General features: G+C 42.2%; 1 protein-coding gene, 1 long non-coding RNA gene and 1 pseudogene across 2 annotated transcripts; 2 read left to right on the forward strand and 1 right to left on the reverse strand.

Annotated features, from left to right (window-relative positions):
- The first annotated feature begins 659 nt into the window (after positions 1-659).
- Positions 660-3,283, forward strand: LOC136452038 (uncharacterized; annotated as a pseudogene).
- Positions 3,284-7,130: 3,847 nt separating this feature from the next.
- On the forward strand, positions 7,131-10,203 carry LOC136452039 (uncharacterized). Its single transcript, XR_010758719.1, has 3 exons — positions 7,131-7,390; positions 9,932-10,036; positions 10,082-10,203. It is a non-coding gene; the product is annotated as an uncharacterized lncRNA (long non-coding RNA).
- Positions 10,204-13,203: 3,000 nt separating this feature from the next.
- LOC136449867 (shaggy-related protein kinase alpha-like) lies at positions 13,204-17,455 on the reverse strand. The gene is made up of 13 exons (XM_066450086.1): positions 17,315-17,455; positions 15,834-15,999; positions 15,667-15,759; positions 15,401-15,460; positions 15,029-15,301; positions 14,836-14,910; positions 14,680-14,736; positions 14,441-14,581; positions 14,311-14,361; positions 14,131-14,226; positions 13,937-14,020; positions 13,763-13,865; positions 13,204-13,676 (listed from the first exon to the last, which is right to left on the reverse strand). The coding sequence occupies exons 2-13, from the start codon at positions 15,936-15,938 to the stop codon at positions 13,594-13,596; spliced, it is 1,221 nt and encodes a 406-aa protein (XP_066306183.1). The 5' UTR covers positions 15,939-15,999; positions 17,315-17,455; the 3' UTR covers positions 13,204-13,593.
- Positions 17,456-19,484: the final 2,029 nt, after the last annotated feature.

The following is a 19,484-nucleotide window of genomic DNA, read 5'->3' on the forward strand; positions in this document are numbered from 1 at the left end:
TGGGATAGTCTGCTGACCGGCGGATGTGGGAAGTACCTGGTTCGTCCTGTGTCTGGCACTGGTTTAAGTGAGAAGTGACTTTAGGGATTGTTTGTCATTTTCCTTTTCCATGGTGGGGATTTTTCAGCGCAAGTCTAGTCAAGTGGAAATAGATTTAGTTGATACGATTACATGTTCTGCTGAATTCAGGTAGTCATACCAGATGGGTGATATGTATTGGACTGGGGATACAATGCTTAATATCTAAACTCATCTGTAATTTGTCTTCAGGCATTGGCCGGCCCTGGCATGGCCGCGCTGGCAGCAGAAGGCGTGGACGCGGCAGTAGAAGGTCCAACAAAAGGTCTGGACGAGCCGGCAGAAGGCATGTCCACTGCTCTAGCCCTAACGAGATAGCTGCTTCCAACTGCTCCTCTTCCGGCAAGTAGAGTGCAACCTTCCTGTTCTTGAAGTGCAAAGGTATATATGCTTGTATGCTTTCTGTTGTTTTTTACCACGATAGTAGTACATATTAGTTACAGTTTATTTCCCTTGTTTAGGTCCCAAATAGATCATGTGGAAAATATGGAAAGAGTTGATTGGGATACGATACAAATAGTGGAGACACATGATGACGAAGGTCGTATTGCACTTATGAGTGAGTCGCTAGATTTATGAGCTTTTAGGCTTGACAGAGGAGGGCACAACAAATATACCTGCACAAGGCTTTGATTGCCGAATGGATGAAGAGGGGAATGATAATGAGATTGGGCAAGATACTGATGGTGCTGCCATTCCTACTAGTGATGCCGTGCCAGGTGAGATGGTCATTTCATATGATAAGAACAACCCATCAATGGAGGTAGGAACACTGTACCCAACAATGGAGGAGTTCAAGCTGGCAGTGCGGCAATTTGCCATCAATAAGGAGTTCGATTTAGGAGTAGAGAAGTCATGTAAGACGAGATATAGGGCTTTTTGCAAGTCCGGTGATGAAGATTGCCCTTGCCCTTGGAGGATAAATGGCACTAAACAAAAAGGCCAAGCCACTGTGGAGGTGAATAATTTTTTTATTATTTCATTAATTCTACTTGTTATGTAAATTAATATCAATCTCATTGATTTTTTATTTTGCAGGTAACCGTCTTAGTCGATAAGCACGAGTGTGTGTCCAGCATGAGGCAGATAACTACAACTTCAAGTTGCAAGTGGGTAGCTAGCAAGGCTGTGAGTATCCTTAGAGCTGATCCAAATATTGGTGCTAAGGAATTGCAAAAGAAGTTGGAGACAGATCACAAGTGTCAAATTGCATATGACACTGTATGGCGGGGTAAACAAAGAGCTCTTGAAGAGGTTTATGGCAAATGGGAAGAGAGTTTTGAGCTATTATTTAGGTGGAAGGCCGAGGTAATGAAGCGGTGCCCCGGGAGTGTCGTTGAGATTGAGGTACTTGAGGTGGATGGTCAAATATATTTCCACCGTTTTTTTGTGCTCTTAAGCCATGCATTGATGGTTTTTTAGAAGGTTGTAGGCCTCATTTGAGCATAGATGCTACATCACTTAATGGAAGGTGGAATGGTCACTTGGCCGCAGCTGTAGCAGTTGATGGTCACAATTGGATGTATCCACTCGCTTATGGCTTCATAGCTTCTGAAAACACAGACAACTGGACTTGGTTCATGGAACAATTAAAGAAGGCAATAGGTGATCCTCCACTGCTTGCTGTTTGTTCTGATGCTTGCAAGGGCTTGGAGAATGCAGTGAAGAATGTATTCCCAAATGCAGAGCAAAGAGAATGCTTTTATCATCTTGTCAGAAATTTCAAGAAGAGATTTAGAGGGTTTGGCCAAATATATCCTGCGGCAAGGGCTTACAGAGAGGACATATTCTATGACTAATATAGCAAAAATGGTAAGTGAATCAGCACAAGCAGTGAAATGGTTACAGACCAATCATAAGTTATTATGGTATAGGTGTGGTTTCAATCCAGAAATTAAGTGTGACTACATAACTAGTAATATTGCTGAGTCATTTAATAACTGGATTAGAGACCATAAAGACTTACCTGTTGCTGACCTTGCTGATAAGATCAGAGAAATGATCATGGTACTTTGGAACAAGAGAAGAAATATTGCATACAGGCTACCTGAAGGCAGGATACTTCCAGCTATTATGGTTCAGCTAAAGGACAAATACTAGAGGTTTGGGACACTTGAAAATTGTACCATGTTCTAATTGGAGTGCAGAGGTGTGGGACCATAGCAGCCGAGCTGAGAGGCATATTATCAAGTTACACCAAAGGACATGTACTTGTCTTGAATGGCAGCACACTGGTAAGCCATGTCAACATGTATTGGCCTATGTAACCCGCCATCGGGGAGTTGACCTAGAACAGTTTGTGCATGACTACTACTCGGTCAATAGATTAAGGGCTGCTTATGGAAGAGAGATTGAGCCGATGACAGATAAAACACAATGGCCACAAGTTGACCTACCATTTTCAGTTGGTGCACCTCTTGCTAAGCTACCTGTTGGACGACGAAGGAAACTAAGAATGAAGGGATGGATGGAAGGTGGCCACAGGAAGAAAGGTTCCAAAGATGGTGAATTTACCAACGATGGTGAAGGTGAGAAGGGATGTGACAACGATGCAGCTCCAACAAATGGAAAGGGAAAGAAAATGATCAGAGGACCTATGACTTGCAAAAAATGCGGAGAAAAAGGTCATAGGCAAGCTAGTGCCAAGTGCCCACTCAATGGGACCGCAAAAAAGAGGTATGAACTGATTTTCTTTACCTACAAACTTGAATGTAAATGTCAATATTAATTTATTTGATTACTTGTAGGAAGCGTAGGCAACCTAGGAAGAATGTTACAAAAGCTGCGCCAGCAGAACCTAGCACCCCACGGAGGCCGACTAGAGAAGAAATCCTACGGGATAGTCCAGGAAGGGTCACAAGAAGGTAAGGAATATTAACACATTTATCGTACACTAATTCTTTCCATACATCTAATTGTGGCATCGTATTTATGTGCAGCAAGCTTGCGATGTTATTAGGAGAGGGCACATCTTCACAAACCGACACCACTAGTCCCGTGAGGATACCTACAGCGGCAGCACCAAAAAAGATGACTCCGAAGAGAAAGCTACACATTGAATGAATTATTTTAGCTATAATGAGATGTAAACTCATGCTTTATTTGATATGACTTGAATCTCGTTTGGAACTAAATTATGGTCTTCTGAGATGAACTTGTTTATGCTACAATCATGGTTTTATGAGATGAGCTCATTTGTTCGCAAGTTGTCTGATCTTTTATTAAAGTATCAGTTGATTTTACTGACCACTTAGATTAGCTTCGAGATATTCATTTTTAGAAAATTGCTCAAATTTACAGACTGAGCGCTCCCGGTTGGGCCTTGTGTAAACCTACTACTACTATGTCGGCGGCTGGTCCATTTCATACAAGCAAATAATTGAGATCTGAATAGCTGATGGCCCTAGTCTTAGCTCTTAATTACAGTAGACAAATTATAATTTTTCCTATAGCAAATGCACAATTAGCACTAATGCTAATGTAATGGCCCTAGTCTTATAGCCTAATCTTGGATCCGTCCCTGCACAGTGGCATGAGTTAATGGGCAGTATTTCAAATGAGAATTTAAAATGCGGGCACCCATTTCTTGGTAGTAGCGTGTAGAATGTGGTTCTTTTGTCGCCCTCATGAAACATGTGAGGTTCCTGTTGCGATGCACGGCCTTGCTAGATGCATATTGGATTCTGTGAGGACCGACGAGGACAGATCGTTCTTGCTGCTCAAATCTACTCCGTATTTTCATGCCCAGGCGGTGGCGGCGGCAAGCCTGCCAGCCAGGCAGGCCAGGCGGCGGCAGGCAGGCAGCCCACTCTTACGTGAATATGACTTGAAGGGCAATACGGTCATCCCACGACAAAATACATGTATTTGAAATGAGAAAAGTGATTAAAAGGACCAAATGTCATGTAAAACAAAGTGCCAACGTTTCAAATATTCGTTTTAGCGAAGTCGACGATTGAAGTCCTATAATAACGAAGCCCATTGTTTCGCGTCCTATAATAGCAATTTTCTCAGACCGACCACAGATTCCGACTCGTATTCTATCTCTGTGTCTGGACGACTTGCAAATTGCAATGCAAAAGCAATACGACTTACTGCAAAATAGATCGATCGATACCTGTTGCCTGTTGGCAAGGCGAGGCTGTGGAATTGGAGACGCGGTCAGGCCCGGCCGCGATTCGATTCGGTTTCCGAGTTCTTGAATCAAGTAACCAACAACACACCCCACCAGATCATCTTTTTTTTTTTGCTAACAGGCTAAGATCATCTCCACGAGTAGTAGAAAATCTTAAAACGCAAAAACCAATTATTTGAGATCCATCTATCATTCAATAAAACTCTCTTTTATTTTCTCTTCCCGGTCCATTTCTCTCTTTCGAGGTCCACCATAGCTTCCCCACTTTTTTCCTCTCTACTACGAGTGCGGCTTCTCTCTAAGCTGCCTCCAACCGCCGCTCCTCCCCCCACCTCTCCTACTGCACCATTGTTGCCTTGTCTACCGCCTTTCCCGTCATGGCCCATGGTCGGTATATGCGTCTGGTACTGCTCGGCATCGGAGAAGATCCCCGGTGGCCAGCAACGACTCGCACTAAAAGACGGCTGGGGGCATTACTTTTCTTTGTGTGCTGCTGCTCTGCCACCAACAAGTTCGTCTAGATCCGCCTGCATCGCCATCTTAGCTTGCAGGTCTGATAATTGCATCAATTGCCTAAACCAACGTATAGGGTGCGAGTGAAAGGTTCCCTCATTGGGGGGGGGGCGCTGGGGAATGAATTAGGGAACTGCTAGAGCACCCAATCCCGGGTGAGGGGGGGGGGGTGTGTTGGGGGCGGGGGTGGCAGATGGTGATGCTCTAATTAGACCCTGGTGTTCTGCCCACTCCACATTACCCTAGACAAGCCGGACATGACTCCAAGAAAGAGACGCCGTCCACGTCGCCCGAGTTTTTTTGGCCGTCCGATCCGCGATCGTGTGGCTCAGATCTCTTGAAGCTGATTCTCGTCCAGAGCAGCTTCCCGTCGTCCTCTCCAACTTATTCGAATTCTTCGCGCTCTTATTTACCTTATACGGCTTCTTCTCAGAATCCAGCGAAACGAATATAATACCCAGCTTCGGATTTCCCTTCCCCAAACTTCTGCTTCGTCTTCCCCTTCCTCGCTCTCTCTCGTCCGCTCCCTCCCTCTCCCGATCCCCCTTCCTCGCTCTCTCTCGTCCGCTCCCTCCCTCTCCCGATCCCCCTTCCTCGCTCTCTCTCGTCCGCTCCCTCCCTCTCCCGATCTCTCCCGACGCGCGGCCAGGGCGGCCACCGGCGGCAGCAGCGCGGCGAGGCTGCGGTCGCCCTCGTCCTCCTCCTCCACCTCCCCACGACGTGCCGGCCGGGCAAGTGCCGCTGGCTCGCCGCGTTGCCAGGCCGCGCTGCCGCTCCCCGGCCTCTGCCGCGGCACCGCGCGTAGCCGGCGGCGGTGGCTGTCCCCGGCCACGGGGCAGCGTGACCGGGCCCTGCCGGTGGCTGCCCCCCGGCGCCGCATCCTCCTCTAGCCCGCGGCCGTTCGTGTGCTACAGGAAACCCTAGGTCGGGAGCTCCTAGCGCCGAACCCCACGCCCGACTCCTCTCTCTCTCTCTCTCGCACGCCGAACCCGCCCCCGGCTCCTTTCTCTCCCTATGGCGTGTGCAGCTAGCTGAGGTCCTCATATGGCTGTATTTCGAATTTATGCCTGTTTTTTTTAAGATGTACCTCGATTTGTTTCTTGCAGGTTCTGCGCGGCCGACTGAGGCGGCGGTGGAGGCAGACCGGCCATACCCCAGCGCGGCGCGCGGGCCCCGCCACGACAGGACGGCCGCGGGCAAGCTCAAACCCTAGGTTCCCTCTCTTTAACTCTCCTCTTGCATGATTTTTCGCTGCATGTGACATTTGGAGCTGGGAATCTTGGTCAAAGGAGACAAATGAGCAAGGCAAGGTCATTTTCAGCCTAGATCTATTGTTGTATCCTTGCCTTACCAAGCTGCATGCTACTAATGATTGTTTTGCGTTCTGTAGGCTGTGGCCTGATCGGTTCTGTTGGATTTTGAGAGCGGGCAATTATTGTGCCATACATCTGAGCATGTGACCTTCTACCCTGTAGTCCTGGTGGTTTCTGGTTCAGTGTTTGCATTTTGGTCACCTTCAATGATGGATACACTTTTCTCTTCCTGCTACGTTTTACTTTGAGGGAATGGGGTACTGCAGTGATGATTATTGTAGTGTTTGATGCAATGATCATGGGCTATCTTTCCATAGTCTACATCTCCTCCTTCTTTTTCATAACTAATAAGGCTATGCTCATGGGCTATGATGATTCTTCCTTCGTTTTACATCTCTCTGCTATGTCCATAACTCAGGCAATGATCATGGGCTGTAAAATTCTATTTTTTTGCCAGCTGTTCCGTGGTGATTAAGGCCACGGTGGTTGTTCCTGTTTTTTATGCATCTCTTCCTACCTGTTCGAATTTGTGTTGTTTGGAGACACCAGTGAGGGGTAATTTTTATTGGCTATCGAGTCACATACTATTCTGTGGTAATTGAGGCGATGGTGGTTGTTCCTGTTTTTTTATGCATCTCTTCCTACCTGTTCAAATTTGTGTTGTTTGAAGACACCAGTGAGCGGTAATTTTTAGTGCCTATCCAGTATCTCTTAGTTATGAAATCGCAGCTTCTGATAACGCTGCCTGCTCATGATTGCCTTTCGTTTTCCGCTCATGCTTGCTTATGATCATTGTCTGTGATGTCGATACACACATTTGTGCAATCTGAGCTTCTGTTATTTACTGCCTGTGAACTGATACATATATTCTTGGTCTTTCTAGCCTTATGATCCTTGCTTGTGATCGTCGCTTTCTGACGTCAAGTTATATGTTGTTGGCTCTGAGCACATGCCCTATTCCCAATGATTACATCGTCAAGATTTTGGTTCTCCTGTTCCTTCGAATTTTCGATACATCTTAGTTATTGCACTGGTGTTATGTGAACTCAAGTGGGGTGCATGCGTGCCTGAAGAAGAAGCACAGCAAAGGTCATTGTTTTCTTGCTTTGGAAGTTCATCTAATCTTAAGTTTATTTCCAATCTGGTCTAATTTATTTATTCCTGTAAACCGCGTCAGCTTCTAGGGTAGAAGCACCATCCACGTCGCCCTAAATTGTCCCAGCCGTCCAATCTCCTCCACCGATGGCTCAGCTTGTCCCCGCCAGATTTTTTTGAAGCGGCTTCTGACCGGATTCTCTTCGAAGCGGCTGGCTTCTCCTCTGCTCTGTCTCGCTTCTCCGGCTGCCAAAAGGTGATAACACTCTGTTTAGTTCTGTTACTGCTCCTATATGCACCAATATGGCATTCTCTGTTTATATGTGCCCATGGTTCGGTGTATGTGTTAAATTTATAGACGATACAAAGATATATTGTGACGAGGGCTTCATAGTACAGTGTGTATGCTACTAAAAAAACTCTCATTCTAGATGACAAAACAAGTACTTCATATCCTTGAAAGATTATTCTATGACTAGTGCCTTGCGGCTAAACCAAAATCAGGTTCCAGCTTTTTGAAAACAAGGTGGTGGTGGAGGTTTTCCCAGTAGCAAAGTGAAAATCCTTAGATGAAACGTGTATGACCTGGAATGTGACAGACCTAAATAATTTTTCACATTTTATAGTTTGTACTAATACTGATTTCATATGATATGTGGTTTGATGTATGCCTTCCATCAGCTTTGTATATTAGTTAGCTGGTATACTTACTACTGCATTCTTCAAATTAAATGTAAGCTGCGTACTATTACACAAGGTTCGATCTATTCCTGGATTTCAATTTTATAGCATAGAAAATCTATGAGTTCCGAACGAACTAGGCCTGAATATTTTTCTCGTGTTTTGTGGCTGGCTGAGGGGTTTAGGCAACAAAGAAGGAACTTCCATACATTGGTAACATCTACCTGATAATGTTTGTTCCTTTCTTGAGAAGATTCTAGGTTTTCTCTACTTATTAGTTTTTACCTTCTTAAGTCACACAGCTTGTCCCTTTGCAAATTATTATGGAGTTGGGTCACTTGCGGAACTGTCATATCTAGATCATAATATAATTTTCCTCCTGCTACTGTATTCCCTGTGGATGTGACCTGTACATGATCTATATCTGCAGAGTATCTCATTTATCGGCTTTGTGGACATTGATTCTATTTTTTTGGGGGGGGGGGGGTTCTTATTGTAGTGGTGGCTTTTTTTACAAAAAAAAACTCAGCATACCGGTTTAGGGTTGAGCACTATTGCCTTTCAAACCTTACGGATTACATTTGTTAAGTAACTAATAGGCCGTTGCCTAATTCAAAATTTTGTTGTACAGCCTGTAGCATGATTTCTTTTATTAGTCTAAACTTCACTCATGAAAGGCAACATTCAGATGCTTTGTATTTCCTACTGTTTTTGTAGCCTGCTAATGACCACTTTGGTTGTTAACCATCCTTCAATCTGGCCACCATCACCATTCCTTCCTGCTGATCCATTTGTTCTCATGCCTATGATCAGATTCTTCGTACCCATGCTGATCTGCACTACCCAGCTATGATCAAGGTCTTGTGAGAGGCTCGACATTTTCCATCTGTTCTGATTCTGATGTCTTGATACTCCAAGACCTTGAACAAATGATGATTCATGCGTTTTTTAGGCCTCTAAAATTTTTAGAGCTTCCCTTTGCAATCTTCTTAGTCTATGATCTGGCCCTTTGTATTGATTTTACTTTGATTTTCGTAATTTTGTTTAAGAGAAATCGATAACTGGTTTCGATCTAGGCGCCATTATCATTCCTTCCTACTGATCCATTTGTTGTTATGCCTATGATGTAATCGTTCGTACCCATTTATGATCTACAATATAAGACAATGATCAAGATCTTGTGAGAGACTCGACATTTTTCATCTATTCTAATGTCTAGATACTCCAAGATCTTCATCACGCGATGATTGATATATTTCTGAGGCCTCTAAATTTTTTAAAGGTTTCCTTTGCGATCTTCTTTGCCTATGATCTGGGGCCTTTGCCTTGCAGTCTTCTGTGTTTGGTATAAAACAGATCATGCTCTTTCTACGTTCTGCCGAGGTTTTAAGATATATTGCCATTCCTGTTGTCAAGTCTGGGAAACAAAACTCACCTATGTGGTTAGTAGTAAAATGTCTGCAAACCTTCTACCGCAATTGTTAGGTTGTTCCTTCTTTCTATCTTTGTTTTAATAATTTTCCCTTTGTTCCCAGTTTTTCGCATTGGTGTTTCACATAGCACATATGACAAAGCTTCGGACTCTGATGCCTCCTATTTGTTTACTATGCTACAGCTACAGCCAAAATCATGAATTGGCTGCTTCTAGCCTTTCACTGTATGCTGTGGACACGTCTATCTTTCGGAGGTTGATTTAGGTTTTGACTGTACTACAAAAATAGTCAGTGACCCAAATAATGATCTTATTCAACTAACTTTATTTTATTTGTGGTCTTATGCTTCTTTCAACTGACATATATCATACATCATCTATGTGAATTCTATAAAATTATAGTATAACATGGGTTAATTTTTTTAATCTTAGCACCTGCAATGAACTATGGGTTTATGCAAGTTGACAACTTAATATCGACTAGGCTTCTCCAACTGTGTTTTGATCCACGAAAAAAAAGCGAAACCTATTGCCATGTGGTGGAGTTTAGGATGGCTGTCATGCCAACCTGATGCCGCTTGCTGCTTCCTGTTGATCTGGATCATTCAAACCCAGCTACATCGCCTTTTAATTAAGATTTGCAGACTTTGAAACATGTTCTGAAGTTTTTTTTTTCCTAAACAGACTCGGCCAGCGCCTGTGTATTTTTGTTTCCCAACTAATAATGCTATTTCTCCTTCAATCTGATTCTGCACATCATTAGCTGGTTACAGAGACTGTTTCCCTCAGGTCTCTTTGCTGATTACCTGGCTATGGGGTGCTTCTGATGCTTAGATCGTCTATGCATTGTGATGGTCTGTAAAGACTCAGGCATACAATCCTATGGGATATAATCTATGAAGGCTTAAACATGGTTGCCCTGTCAGACTGCCATCTGCCTCTTCCTTTTGCTTAGAAATTATTAATACATTTATGACTGATGCGATATTCCTTTGCTTCAAGTTCTGTAGGCTGCCGGTAGATATGTAGTTGCTGGACCACCTGCCAGAAAAGAAGAGATCAGCATGTGTGCTGCCATTTCACCGATTGCTGCTGTAGCAACATCTCGATATTCTAACTTTCCTTTCTTACTTTGGTCCGTTTGCTTGATTCCCATTACCTGTCCACATCTCCTTTTTATTTGTTTTGCAAGGATGTATTGGTCCAGGTCCATGTTTGGGGTCTTGCTTATACTATACCACACCATGTAGCTGTGATATTGCCTAGGCAAAGGTTAGACACCACCCTATCCACTTTGCCATCTCATCCTCTTTGTTTGACCCCTTTAGTATTATATTATGGTTTGCTCGATTATAGCTGTGTTTGCTTTGTATTGCACTAAACCTCTTGTTGGGTTTACTTTCAGCCTGCACATGTACAACGTGAACGCCAATGCAGCCGGCTAACTTGGTAAGCTCTCCTGTTCCTTTTGTTTAGTCCGATGTCCAAATTATGCATGTCCAGTTAGTAGAGACTATTTTCTTTGGCCTTGCCGTGTAGCGATGAAGTAGTAATTTCCTACCGATTCAGTCATCACCTAGGATTCCGAAACGATCTGTTGTTTTGGTGAGTCTTTTTTTTTACATTTTATTTTACATTTCGATTCATGCATCTGTGACATTTATTTATGCTCGAGTTAACCTCTTCAGCCATGTCAGGTTACTGCCTGTTTTTAGACTGCTTTTACTTGCCTTCTCAATGCACACATATGCCTCCAGGACCTGGTAAATTTCTGAAGTGTCAAACTGAATCTCCTTATGCCTCACAAACCACAGAGAGCTAACAAAACCAAATCTGCATACAGATTCATCCACCTAGGAAGCTTTTGTCTCCACAGATAGTGACCTCTGAGACCGAGAAGCGAGATGCTAGCAAGGTCATCACCGAGTGCTTGACCTACAATGTTTAATTACCTGAACCTGTCACCGTGTCTATAAAATATGTGTCATGAACCCTAATGTATAAAGCTTGCAAGTGTCGTCAACTGTTATGTTACCTCTACAGACCGGACCTGTGCATCTAAGGTGGACCATTACCGCGCTTAGCACATCTATGTAAAATATATGTACATACCATCCTCATGCTACGACCATGAGTAATTGTCGTGTCGGTTACTAAAAATTAGATGATTGTTTAATCCTGCGCTGCATCTTTGGTTGGATAACCAACGCGCGCAATGGCGCGCGCAATATACTAGTGAAAAAAAAAACGTGCAACGCTGCCAAACATAGTCGCTCTATCTTGTCCTAGATATGAATCGCTTCGCTGCTTCAATATGTTTGCACTAGTAGAGAATCCCCACCCACCCCCACCCCTACCCTGGCCTACTGATTCTCTCTACTTCCCGTTCCACTCCCCTCGCTCCATGCCGCACCTCGATCGATACCTGTTGCCTGTTGGCAAGGCGAGGCTGTGGAATTGGAGACGCAGTCAGGCCCGGCCGCGATTCGATTCGGTTTCCGAGTTCTTGAATCAAGTAACCAACAACACACCCACCAGATGACCAGACCAACTGATGCGGCCGGCGATCCCAACAACTCGGCGGCGTGCTGTGCCTAGAGCGTAGGTGACCGTCCTAGAACACAGCCAGGACCGGGATGGGGCGTTTCACACACAAGGGCATCCCCGTCCCCTGGCGGCGGACTTGAGCAGGGACGAAAGGAAAGGAGATGATGTTCATTATGGGCCCCCCTATTTGGGGGCATATGAGGCCGCGTGAGGGGTTTACGATTTACGGTGACTTCTGAACGACTGAACCATTCCTACTACGTCCCAACGATTCGATTCGATGGTACCCCATCATCCTCTCCTTCGCATACCCGTGCCGCCGTGCGATCCAGAGTGTTTTCATGATCCGTCGCTCTCTCCCGTGCTAGTACGAATTAGCTCTCTCCCCATGCTAGCATGAGTTATTATCATTGACAAATCTTAAGGGGGTGTTTGGTTCGAGCTACTAAACTTTAGTAGCTGCTGAACGGTTTAGTCACTTTTAGTAACTCCAGAGTTACTAGAGAGGACTAAAGTTCTTTTAGTCATAGCGTTTGGTTGAAAAGTTACTAAAGTGATTAAAAGCTACTAAATTTAGTAGCTACTAGGCGAATCAAACATGCCCTAAGTCTCGGTACATGATGGTTGCATAACATAAGTCTCTGAACTATGAAGTTGTCATGGTGACTGCACGGCAATTTGTACATTCCATTACAACAGACATGTATTTTTTGCTAGTTTTAAACAAACTGAATAGAAACAAACCAGAGTACAAGGCGTTCACCATTTTTGTGAAGATCCTAGACTAGAATTTCGTAAAAACCATTTAGGTCTATCACATGTACCTTAAGATATGAAGCTAACATATACATGCAAAGCTCATTCGCATCCCAACTGGAGCATCAAATCGTTGAGTTGCACTGTTAACCAAAAAACATTCAGAGTCGAACAGCAAATATTTACTTGAAAAGGTGAAAAAAAGAACTACGAGTACTAACAATTATCAACTTTTGCATTAGGACCTGAGGGTCAACGCAATATATATATATATATATAGGAAGAGTATATTCAGTAGTCAACTACATAATAAGTTATTTTATAGCCACCTTTATATATTAATTTACGATAAAGCGAATACATATTTACAATAGTTATGTTAATATAACACATGAGGATATTTACCGTAACGTTATAGTAAATCACATAGTAAGGAGTTACTATAATCTCATAAATTAGCATAGTAATTATTGTAACTCAAAGTGGCCACAAAATAAGTTATTTTATAGCCATATATATATATATATATATATAGAAATACAAAATAATAACTTCAGCTGAAAAGGACATCATCTGTGTTCTGTGGATGACCTGTCCTTGTTCGCTACTATTAGAGAAAGACAGGGTTTGACTCCCATGTAGCGGAATACTGATACAGGAATCCAGATCAAGTATACAAATGAGTTTTTGTTTCATTTGGTGATACAGACATGCAACGAATCCATCTCCAAAAAAAAATACGATATGCAAAGAATCGGTTTTCTCATGATCAGGACAGACCAATATACAGACCACAAGAACGGATGACCGCTCGATTTATGTCTTCATCTGCTTTACAGAATGTGGTGAAAGGTCTCACCACCGTGGTAGAGCAACATTGCGATGTCAAAAAGCCAGCATGAAAGACCGGATAACACTGTAGACTAATGTTACTCTGCGGTTCAACAGAACGTTGATGTGATAAATATTCAGGTAACCTCTCAACTGCTGCTTCCTTTTTCTCTCTTTTTTTCTTTTCTGAAAAAAAGTGAACTGCTTTCTCATCAAATTCCTAAGAAGGCACATTGCTTCTTAGCATGCTGGGGGATCAATTTCACAACAAACTCCGTCGGTACTCCTCTCAACTCTGTTCAAGCAATGTAGATGTAGCACATCAGGATTTACGTAAAGTAGGTTTCAGCTGGTGCAAATGTAGAAATAGCATGAACTTACCATTAGGCTTAAAATTGAAGAGATGGGGAAGGGAACGACCATTTGGTAAACGCGAGTTTGGGTCCCGCAGTTCATCAAAGAACGGATGGACTAACGCCTCCAACTGTCAGAGAGAGAAACAAATATCATTGGTAAGTGCAACGGATTTCCCAAGATGAAGTGTTTAATACTTACTGCACTGCACCGGAGGTTTGGTGAGTACTGGAGAAGCCGAGAAACAAGATCTACAGCTTCAGATGGCATTCTTTTGTGGAAGATCTGGTGAAAAATATGAATCATTAGATTTCACAGTATATATAGAATAATAATATAAATAGAAGGCATTCATCATCAAACGAAAGGAAAAAAGAAAGATGTGTAGCTTTTACCTTGTGCCATGGGTGAGCTTTGATTTGCGGAAACTTAAATTCGGTGTAGTTTGGATTCATGCGCTTAATTTCGTCCCGTGTTGGAGTACCTAGAACCTGAAAGAAAAATAAGCCTCCATGAGTCAACTGGAAATGGGTAACTAGCAAGCTAAATCTTCAATTGAAAGAAGTCACTATTACCTTAATAATTTCAACAAGCTGATCGACACCACTGTCCCCAGGGAAAACAGGCTATCCAACAACAGGTATCTTATGAAAAAGTTGCTTCAAAGTTGGCTGATATATCGCAGTAACTTGGTTGTTCTCTTACCTGCCCTAGAAGAAGCTCAGCAAGAAGACAACCAGCAGACCACACATCAATGGCTGTTGTGTACTCTGTAGCACCAAATATGAGCTCTGGAGCTCTGTAGTATCTAGAACAAATATATGAAATATTTGGTTCCCCCCGTACCTATGAACAACGGTAGAATTTTACAATTTTAAATGGCATACACAAATTATGTGATGCTTCAGGTGACATTCAGTACATCTAGAAGTTACGGTCCATACCAAGACTTTGGCACTGCCGAAGTCACACAACTTCAGCTGATGAGTATGTGGGTTCACCTGTCACAAGAATTATTCAATATAAAATAAGTCGAAATTACCAACAATCAAACCAAATGTTTCTCTAAACATTTTAAGAAATCCAACCCACACGCATACCAGAATATTTTGTGGCTTTATATCCCTGTGGCATACTCCTACGCAGTTGTGCAGGTAAGCCAAAGCTCTACAAATCTGTAAATTTAGTCCAACGAAATGCACAGGCTCAGTAAAAAAGAACTATTGATACAAAAGGACACAGTCAAAGTTGTATTGAAAGAATGAAAGGTACTTACAAAGTCTCAGACTTTACCTGATACATATAGAGTTTAACATAAATCAACGGCATCCGTTGGTTCATCTTATTGTAATGTTTAATAACACGGTGAACAGTTTCTGGCACATATTCAAGCACCAAATTGAGGTAAAGCTCTTCCTTATCAGTCGTTGAGCAGAAGTAATGCTTCAAGCATACAACATTTGGGTGATCAAGAACTTGCATTGTTTGCAGCTCACGGTTCTTGTATCTCACATCTTGAAGAACTTTCTTTATAGCTACTCTCTCACCAGTTTCCAGACACCTGGCCTGTTAATTGTGATTTCAAAAAAATGTAAAAACACAAGTGGAATATGAGAGTTATGGCATAGAACAAGAAAAGCAGAATCTTTGTGTCCAACAACCGACCTGGTAGACAACTCCAAATGAACCTTGCCCCACGATACGTTCTGCCATGTAACTAATAGTCTGCAATTTAAGAAATGACTCATTTGTTATGAACCTTGAAGGTTCCTTTAGAGGGACTGAAAATGGCACAATTAGAGGCTGTGGCACATAATATAATTTTTTATTACTGTTTATAGTATGTATGTTGAGCAACCATTGCCACATGAAGTTGCACTAGGGACTAGACAGACATTTAAGGATTGCCATGGCTATGCTTTTTCTAGTACCTGCCTCGACTGTGAATTTCTTCCACCAATAGTCGTCACGATAGTATGACCAACCTCCATCCCATTGCCATTGACAACAACGGCTTCCACCTCCTGATAAATTTACAAATAAAATCAACAAGTGGTAGCAACAGATATCAAGTAATCTCTCCACTCCAAATTTTTACCTTTTCATCCCTTATGCTCATCCCGTTCATCTCATCTGGCAATCGATCAGTGGTTCCACTGGTACTCGCTTCATAACCTGATGATAGTAGACCTACCGACATCATATTGCCTCAGAAGGTATTTTATTGACCAAGTTCCTTTCTACCGGAAATATACTCAGTTCACCTGCAAAAAGCATCATTCTAGCAAATCACAAAAACAAATTCTTTGCACTTAATCTGAGAAGAAAATTCTTATTCAGTAAGTAGATAATTCATCTGCACCACTACATGAATAAATTCTGCTAATCTCTTCAGACACAGATAAACGTTGTTTTGTACCTTAATAGCTCCAATTTTGATGACTTTCTACAGTGATAGCATGTAAAACCTATTAGAGTTATAATATATTGGAAGCAATATCAAATTGAATATAGCCAATTTGCAACCTTGCTCATCACTGGTTTAAAAAATTATAAGGATGTTGCTGCTCAGAGTTCAAATAGTTTGGCAGCACACATTATTATTATTTTCACTACACACACTATAATATGGCACTTATTTTATTGGATAAAGGTAATAGTTGGCTCCATGATTTCAAGGGTGACCCAAGGCGGCTGGGTACGTCTTATCGCCTAGGCGACAAGACTCCCTAAGGTGAGCTAGGTCTGCTTCGCTTTTCAAAAAGAGATGGCTCTAAGAACTAGGGGTAAACATCTAAGTTCAAGTGTTCAACCATCGATTCCCCAGCATTAGGTTGCATTTTGTCAAAAAAAAACACATGTACCGATTTGATAATAATATGCAAACCAGCTCAATTTCGACAAGAACAAGCTCAGTCTGCAGTGAATTTAGAACTCAGTGGAATATGATATCTTTCTGGGTTTTAGCAAAAACATCTTCGTAGTCCAGTAATAGCAAAATCCAGCAAGAATGCTGCTAAAGACATCACCTTTTACACAGATTATAAAAAGATGGCCACAATAGAATCAATTTTGTATTGCAAAGTTTCCCAGAGAACAGGAATTGGTAGCTGCTTCTCTTTTTAGTAGTTTAGTCGTGTAGAGGTGTAAGATAGGACCTCTTTGACGCGCACTTACTTTGGAATGATACAAGAAAGCAGCAGCCAACAGTGAACTATATAAGAAATTCGACCACGATGACTTTAAAAACAGAGTTTTTTATGAATGAATCATCTCAATTAATCTAACAGCAACGAGAATATGAGAATATGGGTTTCCACACCTCTTGACCAAATCACATAAACTAAGAGAAGTCCCTACAACATAAATCAAGAAGCCTCCGATCCCCAAATCAACTACAAAGATCAAATCGAGGGTGAGTGCTCGAAAAGAAACCCATCAAAACGCCTTCTACGACCTCCCCTCATATTTGTGTGATAGCATCATACAGATCGAATTTGAACCGTCCTCGACCGGAGTCTGCTGAATTCCCACGCCCCCGGTACCAAAAATTAACAGGAAAGGGCTGTTGGGACTTACCAGATCAGAGGATTTCCATAGTGCGGAGCAACTCCAATCGACGCGTTGAGGAAAAGATTCGATACCAATCGTCCAATCCGTTGGGCTCCCCTCTACTCCCAGTCTCTTGTGCCCGATTCGAAGAGGCAGCAGAGGAGCAGGCGAAGGCGGCGGCGCAGTTAAATAGAAACTGGCAGGGCCGCAGGGCTGTCAACGAGCCGAGCACGAGCGAGCCAGGTGCACAGGCTCGAGCCCAACACAAACTCGAGCCGAACCAGCTTAACCTACTAGTAGCTTCCAGTCAGGACTCAGGCTCGACTCCGGCTCGAGATCGGCTCGTGGATACCAGATGACCACGGCCCACGGACCCGTCGCCGTCGACCGTCGTGGAAAATGGAGAGGCTGGTCCCCGAGCGCGGACTCTGCGTTGGAGGCCGAAAGCTTAAGCATTGCCACGTTTTCTGAGTTTGAGTAAGTTCAAAAGTATTTGATTTGACTACTAAATTTATTAGACAACATTTTTCTCAACTCCATATGTCACCGAGTAAAAAAAGAGTAAGTGACGTACCAAAGTATGATTCTAAATTTTCTAATAATACTTTTTTTTGGCTAACCACACTTGTCTAGGAGCAACTCCAAAAGCGTATTTATATCCTTCCTTATCAATAGAATTAGAGATTTTGATGATTTCTCTATCAATTTCTTCAATTAGATCTCTATATAAATATTGACATTCTATATTCTTAGTTTCTCACTAGCCAAACAATAGAGAGTAGGGTTAGCTCTCCAAAGTTCGCACAAAATATAGAGAAATTGTTGAAGGGTAGAAGGATATAGAGAACAATTTTTATTGAGCGAGTTTAAAAAGACTTTTGGAGAACTCTAATGGCCTACTTGGATTTAGTTAAAGTGGAATCTACTTTATAGACCTAACTATTTGACTTGAATTTTGACATTCTATCACTTACAAAAAGTTTATATGCTAGAAAGAGATTCTATCCCGACTCCTATCTTTGTTTGTGTTGTGCCCTCTCACACTTACCTGCAAGCACATAAATACATTTCCAGGTGGACAATTGGATTTGTGCCTAGACTCTGAATTTTGGAGTGGATTTCCTTTCTAAGGATCTAAACGGGATCTTGAGGTTAGTTACAGTAAATTATAGCTAGAATCATATAATATAACCCCTAGTTCCATGGTCGCATGCACGGATATGGAGGAAAGGCGACGATCGTCAGGATGAAGCAAGCGTGAAAACTATCACTCGCTCGGTTCCAAATTATAAGTCGTGTTGACTTTTTTTGGTACATAGAATTTGCTATATATCTAGATATATTATATATCTAACTAGATGCATAGCAAAATAGATATAAAAAATCAAAGCGACTTATAATTTAGAATGAAGGGGGTATAAAAACTACACAGCTAAAGTAAGAGCAAGCTTCTTGAAAGTGTAGCACATGATGCCATAAAATCAGAAGAAAAGTTTGTAATTTGGAGAGAACGAAGAATAACTTGGATGACTAGTTGTGGTGGTCGTAACCCTTGCGCATTAGGATAGAAAGGCTAGGTTCCATGTCGTTGCAAAAAATCAAGTGTTGACAAAATAAATTGTATCTACTTTTCTCAAATGCTAGTGTAGTTTTGTGAAATTTAGGGCATGTTTGGTAGACTCCATCTGATTCTGATTCTCTATAGAAGTGATTCTATAATTGAAGGTGATTCTCTTTGATTCTTTAGCATAAACTCTCAAAATCACAATGGACAATCATTTCACAGAATCAGGAGGAGCTACCTTTTTTAGCTCTCAGCCTCTTAGTTCATTTCAAATAATCACTTCATGGAATTAGCATAGAATCACTTCTCTTTAGAAAACTGTTTGATAGAGAGCCTTAGGCTTTTGTGTAATTATTATTGCAGATATTATTACTCTAAAATGACACACGATTGTAGCTAGTTAGCTACTCTACTGATTATGAGTTAAGTTAGCAACTCATGTTAATGATTTTTAAACTATAGTTGAATACTAACAAGCTTTAAAGTATGTTTGTGAAATGTTCTAATATGGCTAGAGGGGGGATGAATAGCCTATTTAAAAACTCTACAAAGCACTAGAGCAATTGATTAGTATAACAAACGGTGTAATGCAATTTTGCTCTAGCTTTACAAGGGTTGCAAGCCACCTATCCC

This window comes from Miscanthus floridulus, chromosome 5 (genome assembly GCF_019320115.1).
Source record: "Miscanthus floridulus cultivar M001 chromosome 5, ASM1932011v1, whole genome shotgun sequence".
Lineage (NCBI taxonomy): Eukaryota > Viridiplantae > Streptophyta > Magnoliopsida > Poales > Poaceae > Miscanthus > Miscanthus floridulus.

Excerpts from the sequence above, each read along its gene's own strand:
- LOC136449867 (XM_066450086.1), bottom strand. The coding sequence starts at position 15,938 with ATGATGTCGGTAGGTCTACTATCATCAGGTTATGAAGCGAGTACCAGT. Across the intron at positions 15,461-15,666 it reads GAAATTCACAGTCGAGGCAG|ACTATTAGTTACATGGCAGA; the intron begins GTACTAGAAAAA and ends CTTAAATTGCAG. Across the intron at positions 14,737-14,835 it reads TAAAGCCACAAAATATTCTG|GTGAACCCACATACTCATCA; the intron begins GTATGCGTGTGG and ends TTCTTGTGACAG.